At 51.0% G+C, this 6,922-nt stretch overlaps 1 protein-coding gene across 1 annotated transcript; it reads right to left on the bottom strand.

Annotated features, from left to right (window-relative positions):
• Positions 1 to 3,567: 3,567 nt before the first annotated feature.
• Cxcr3 (C-X-C motif chemokine receptor 3) lies at positions 3,568 to 5,851 on the bottom strand. The gene is made up of 2 exons (XM_057760321.1): positions 5,786 to 5,851; positions 3,568 to 4,805 (listed from the first exon to the last, which is right to left on the bottom strand). Exons 1-2 carry the CDS (start codon positions 5,795 to 5,797, stop codon positions 3,714 to 3,716), a joined length of 1,104 nt encoding a protein of 367 aa, XP_057616304.1. The 5' UTR covers positions 5,798 to 5,851; the 3' UTR covers positions 3,568 to 3,713.
• Between the last annotated feature and the right edge of the window lie 1,071 nt (positions 5,852 to 6,922).

The following is a 6,922-nucleotide window of genomic DNA, read 5'->3' on the forward strand; positions in this document are numbered from 1 at the left end:
TTCTGTTCACTTCTAGAGACTTGGGGTCCATTTAGAGAATTCTTGTCTGTGTCTGTGTCTGTGTGTGTGTGTGCGCGCGCGTACTTGTCTTGGAGCATATGTCCATATGCACGTGAAAACCAGTGACAAACCTTTGGTTTCATTTCCAAGAGCTGTCCACCTTGTTTTTTGAGACAGTGTCTCATGTGGTTGTAGTGCTTTCCAATTCGGCTAGGCTGGCTGACCAGCAAGCTACTGTGTTCTTCCTGTCGCCACCCACCCAGGACTGGGGTTCTAAGTGCACACCACCATGCTTAACATTTTATGTGGTTGCTAGGACCAAATTCAGCTCCTTGTACATATATGATTAGTACTTCACAAATTGAGCCCTCTCCCAAGCCCATTATTATCATTATTATTTTTATTATTTATTACTATTTTTGATAGGTCTCATATAGCCTAGGCTGCCCTTGAATTCTTTAAAAAAATTTTTATTACATTTATTGTGGGTAAGGGGCCATGTTTGTGTCATAGCACACATAGAAGTCAGAGGACAAATTTTGGAAGTCAGTTCTCTTCTATCTTGTGGATCCCAAGGATTGAACTCACGGTTGTCAGACTTGGTGACAAGTAACTTTATCTGCTTACCCACCTGGCTCAGCTCTGACCTTGGACGCTATGTAGCCTAGGTAGGTCATTAACTCCCAGTTCTGTCTCTGCTGCCTGCCTTCCAAATACTGGGGATTATAGCATGCACCACTATGACCTGCCAAAATCTTATTTTAAAATCAGTTGGGTCACAGATTAGCGACCTCAGTTCCCCTTTGCCATATTTGTTGGCTTTTTTTTTTTTTTAAGACGGTGTTTCACTGTGTAGCTCTGACTGGCCTGGAAATTACTAGGTAGACCAGGCTGACCTCAGACTCACAGACATCCTCCTGCTTCTGCCTCTCAAAGCTGAGATTGCAGGTATATACTACCACACCCTTCTGTTTGGCTGTTGAGACAGGACTTTCCTTGTGTCCCCCCGGGCTAGTCTCCAACCCACAATGTCTCCCAGGCTAGCTTTGTATTGTTGCTCTTCCTGCCCCAAGTACTTGGATAACAGACATGTACCACCATGCACAGCTAGTCCCTTTTACCATGTAAAGTGACCTGATCACATGTTCTGGGGATTAGAGCGTGGATGTCTTGAGGGGTCCAGTTTTTGAGGCCTGCTACAAATAATGCTTATCTTTATCAGTGTACCATTACTGATACTTTAATAAGCAGGATATATTATTTTAACATTTTCCTCTTGCTTTTCATTTTGTAGAAGGATGGAGTAGTCTTTGGAGCACTAAGACTAGATGTGACTGTAGGTATATATTATAGCGTAGGGCAAACTTCCCCAGCTAACTGCTTCCATTCCTTTTCTCCTGGGTCTACCGTACCTGCAGCTTCAGACAAAGTCCAGCCTCTCACAGAGGGTCACGGCACATCTGTGACTTGACTGGGAGGACTGATGTGCAGTGGGTAGCCCTGTCACCTGCCATTCTAGAAAGCTCTGGTTATTTTTTTCAATTGTTTTTATTGACCTATATATTTTTCTCCCCTCCCCTCCCTCCTCTCCCCTCCCCCTCAACCCTCTCCCATGGTCCCCATGCTCCCAATTTACTCAGGAGAACTTGTCTTTTTCTACTTCCCGTGTAGATTAGATCTATGTAAGTCTTGGGGTCCTCATTGTTGCCTAGGTTCTCTGGAATTGTGATTTGTGGTCTGGTTTTCTTTGCTTTATGTTTAGAAACCACCTATGAGTGAGTAATATGATATTTGTCTTTCCGGGTCTGGGTTATCTCGTTCCAGTCTAGCTACATTCTAGCTACATCCATTTACCTGCAAATTTCAAGGTCATTATTTTTTTTCTGCTGTGTAGTACTTTGTTGTGTAACTGTACCACATTTTCCTTGTCCATTGCTCTGGTTATTTTTTCCACTTTGCTTTAGACATGGAAAATGCTCCTGTTGACCATTTCTTCTTGGTGGCTATGTGCTAACTACTGCTAGCAAACCATCAGGCTCTGTTGCAGGTGTGCGCGTGTGTGTGTGTGTGTGTGTGTGTGTACATGAGTACACGTATGTGAAGGTCAGAGGAGCATATTGGGTGTGCTCTATTGCTCTCCACCGTATTTCTTCATGAACCCGGAGTTCATATCTTCCCCCAATTCCAGGCTGGCAGGCAGCCAACCTACCCCACAGTGTTGGGGTTACAGGCACACGTGGTCATGCCCAGCTTTTTCAAAGGTGTTGGTGGTCTGAACTTGGGTCTTCATGTTTGCTCGGCAAGCACTCTTTCCAACAGAACCATCTCCTCAGCCCCATTTTCCCCACCTTTTTCCCAAGCCTATTTCTCCCCAGTAAGATCCTGTATTACCCAAATAAGTAATACAAGGTTCTCTGACTGGCCTATGATCCCATTGCCTTATCCCAGGCTATCCTATAGCCTCATCACCATCAGTCCTGCGTAGCTCTGGCTTGCCTGGAACTTTCTCTATAGGCCAGGCTGGCCTTGAATTCATGGAGATCTACCTGCTTCTGACTCCCAAACACTGTTCTTTTTTTTTTTTTAAATTTGTTTATTTATTACAATATTTTGTCTGTGTGTATGCCTGCAGGCCAGAAGAGGGCACCAGACCCCATTACAGATGGTTGTGAGCCACCACGTGGTTGCTGGGAATTGAACTCAGGACCTTTGGAAGAGCAGGCAGTGCTCTTAACCTCTGAGCCATCTCTCCAGTCCCCAAACACTGTTCTGTACCACCACATCTAGCGTAGCTAAACCACTTATCAACTCCCCAAAGCGTTGCTGTTTTCAGCCTCTCTGCCTCTGCTGCTGCCCTCTCTTCTGCCTAGAAATAAAACACTCCTTCAGTTTCTTACCCCTGGAGATGCCACTTGCCCCTTGAACCTCCAGGAAGCCACCCCAGGCAGCTCTTGCCACTAAGCTCAGTCCTGGACTCAGCGTGTACCACCTCTTTGCTTTGTAGCATAGATTTCTTGGCATTTGTTCATTTTTACTGCGCCTTCCCTGGTGGCCGGAGTTGCTGGGACTCAGGAGTTATGGCTTATTGATGTCTAGTAGCCCAGAAGTGTCCCTAGACTTATTCACTGCCATCACCCAAGCCGATGAGGGTGTCTAGCAGCTTTACTAAGACAACAGGGGGTCCAGCAGAGGGCACAGCAGAGCCTAAGAGGGCAAAAAGGTAGACTCTAGGCCAGGCAGGATGAGGCAGGAAGTGCACTCCTGAGCCCAGTCAGACCCCGCCCAAATGATGACTGGCAATACACCCTGGTCCTCATTATCTTGTTTATTGCAAGTTGAAGCAGAGTTTTAGGCATAAAAGTGTGCGGATATTGACATGCCGGGGACCACAGGCACATTCAGTGGCGAGCAAGGGCTGGCCCTCTCTGTGCGTCACCTCTCACTCCCCTCACACAGGGAAGGCTGAGTTCTACTTGCCGAATTCGAATTCGAAGGGTAGTGGTGCTCCAGGCAGCTAGCTCTGAAATAGCAGGATGGGGCGTGGCAGCTGAGGCAGCTGGGAGAGTAGTTCTCGGGAGACCTGGAGGTGCTGGGCTGCCAGTGGGTCCCAGCAGCGACGTTCTGCGTGAGTCATAGCTAGCCTAGCCACAAGGAGGAGAAGAACCTGCATGGGTTAGGACCTGGGTGGCACAGGCTACAGTTTCACTCCAGAGTTACAAGCCCAAGTAGGAGGCCTCTGTCGTCTCAGACCAGGATGATTCCCGCCGTGAAGATGATGGCTGACGTTGGGGCCTTCTCTGGTCATAGCGGCCCAGGCGCATGAGCAACATCCACATTTGTTCTCTGAACTTCACCCCCACAAAGGCATAGAGCAGTGGGTTGAGGCAGCAGTGCAAGTAGCCCATGCCCGAGGTGACTGACTTGGCCACGTCCACGTGGCTTTCTCGACCACAGTTTCGGGCCAAAACTCCCAGGTCCATGAGGATATCCACCAACACCACCAGGTGATAGGGGGTCCAGCAGACAGCAAAGGCCACCACCACCACCACCACTAGCCTTATGGCTCGTAAGCGCCTCTGGCCTCTGGAGACCAGCAGCACAGCCAGGATATGAGCATAGCAATAGGCCATGACTACAAGGGGCAGCAGGAAACCGGCCACCAGCTGCAGGATACGCAGAGCCGTGTGACCCACCTGGGGAAAGTTATACTGGCAGCGAGTGGCATTGAGGCGCTGATCATAGCTGGCCGACAGGAAGATGAAGTCTGGGAGGGCAAAGAGCAGACAGAGTCCCCAGACAACTATGCAGGTGAGGGCTACGCGTAGCCAGGGGTCCCTGCGGTAGATCTGGGTGGCATGCACTATGCTCAGATAGCGGTCAAAGCTTATGCAGGCCAGCAGGAAGGCCCCTGCGTAGAAGTTGATGTTAAAGAGGGCACCTGCCACTTTGCAGAGGCCAGAGCCAAAAACCCACTGGACAGCAGCGTCTACTGCCCACAGCGGCAGGGTCAATACCAGCAGTGCATCGGCCACAGCCAGGTGGAGCAGGAAGGTGTCTGTGCTGCTCAGGGCAGTGCGCTGGCTCAGTAGCACAGCAGCCACAGCCCCGTTGCCTAGCAGCCCCAGCAAAAAGAGGAGGCTATAGAGGGCTGGCAGGAAGGCTCTGTCAAATTTCTGACTGAAGTCCTGTGTGCAGGGCGGGGAGTCAAAGACGCTCTCGTTTTCCCCGTAATCATAAGGAGAAGAGGTACTGTTCTCCAGAAGAAAGGCAAAGTCCGAGGCATCTAGCACTTGACGTTCACTCTCCTGCCCAAGGAAGGGGAAAGAGGGAAGGGAGGCCGTTCTCTGTAAAGGCCTGGCAACTGTCTTGCCCCTTTGTGCCTTGTCATTTATTCTGATGAGTGTTTCCCTTAGCAATAGCTCGGTCGCTTTCTTTCTCCCAGGCCCACTCCTCCTTAATTCCACCTACTGGGACGGTGACTGCTAGTCTCAAAGGCTGGCAACCCCCAGACCGTTTCTGGATGATGACACAGGCCAGGTGTCCTTTGCAGCAGGAGGAACTTCCTTCCAGGTCTGGAGCCTTCTATTCTCTTTCCCTTCCCTCTTGTGACTTGTCTGCCTCAATATTGTGACCACACCGGGATCAAAACCATCTGCCTCCCAGGTGATCCCTCCCCACTTCATCTTCAGGTCCCTGGCCCTCCTTTCCCCCCTCAGCCCTTATCTGGAGACCCCAGCTTCCTGGATTCACGGAAGTCTTTCCTACAAACCACTGCGCACCCTACGAACACCACACACACACACGTACACTCCCCGTCCCCTACCCAGAGACTTGTGTAGCTATGTAGGCACCCACTGAGCTCTCCAGTAGGAAGGTCTCCCCAGGCTTATTTCAACCTCTTGGGCTCAAGTGAGCTTTCTGCCTCTGCCTCCTAGGTAGCTAGAACGATGTGGGTATACCATTTCCCTGGATAGCTGGAATCCTCTTCACCCTTCACCTCATCCCAAACTGTCCCCGAGCTGGAGATCACCAAGGTTGAGTCTCTCCAATGTGACATTTACAGGTGAAGCATCCAAGCCACAGAGGCAGGAGACATGCCTGTGGTTAGCGGCCAGGCTGGGTTCCTAAATCCCACTAATGCACTCATCATAACCTCTGCATTCCATGTGGCTTCTCAACTCTCTGGTGCCCCTGCCTGGGCTGTAGGTCAGTCCAGACTTGTCCCTGGCACAGAAGCTTGGCCACTTGGTACTGTAACATAGCTGAGCTGAGCAGCAGAACTTACCTCAAGGTACATGACTAGGCTGGCGCTCTGGCTGCGGCTGCTGGGGTCAGGTCGCGTGCTGCCTGCTTCTCTGCTTTGGCACTTGTGGTTGGGAACTTACAGTGAACAGAGGAAGTGAAGACTTCACGGCTCAGCACAGCCTCTTCCAAAGGGTTATCTATCTACATCAGCCCTCCACGGGGTCCCTCTGCTGCTACTCCTGTGGCCAGGTGAACACATCTGGAAGGAGTTAGCCAGGAACCTCAGACTGCTACCAAGTCTGCAGTTCTGGTCCTTCTCAATACCACGCACCAACAACTAAGCATGTCTAGGAGCAGGCAGGAAGTGTGATTTGATGGCACTGACTGGAGAGGGGAAGCCCACCTTCTGAGGGTACCTTCCCCCCAGCAAGTCTGGGACTGGAGGCTCACTAGGACTGGGTTAGAGTGGGGTGTAACGGGAACACTGCTGTTATCACTGCATGGGAAGGGAGGAGGTCTCCAGGAGCAGCATGCCACCTCTTCCTGATTTGGGGATGGCTGACTCTGACCTGGCATGGGTGGACATATATAAAACCGTTACGGATTAGAATGAGCTGCGTCATCCAGAATGCCCTATAGTGTCCGGATCAGGTGGAGCCGGTCAGAGCACACTCAGGAACTGGGAAATACATGATAACGTAGTGGGTCGCAGCTGGGACTGCGCAGTGCAGACCAGCAGTGCAGCTGACAGGGCTACAGGCTGTCAGAAACGTTGGAGTTCCATCTGGTGACAGGGCAAGAAAGGCTGGGCCCCAGGGAAGGGTCTGGGGTGGCTGGGTAGAGGGAGGCTCTTGGAGGAGAGAGGAGAGGTCTGAAGCCACACAATGGGGAAGTGGAGGGAAGCCCTGCTGCCAGGTGCAGGGACTGCTTCTGCATCACGCTTCTCGCTCATTGCTCAATAGCTTAGCCCACGTGCTGGTCGGTCTGGGGTTGTGTCTGCTCTTCCAGACCCATCTCAAAGTGGGTGCTCTGAGAAGGATGCGAGCACTCATAGAATTGTTGGTGTTTTGGTTCCTTTGCGACAGCCTCAGTCTGTAGCTCAGGCTGGCTTTGAACTCACAGCAGTCTTCCTGACTCAGCCTACGCTGGGACTATTGGTGTGCACCATGGCATGCAG

This window comes from Chionomys nivalis, chromosome X (genome assembly GCF_950005125.1).
Source record: "Chionomys nivalis chromosome X, mChiNiv1.1, whole genome shotgun sequence".
Taxonomy (NCBI): Eukaryota; Metazoa; Chordata; class Mammalia; order Rodentia; family Cricetidae; genus Chionomys; species Chionomys nivalis.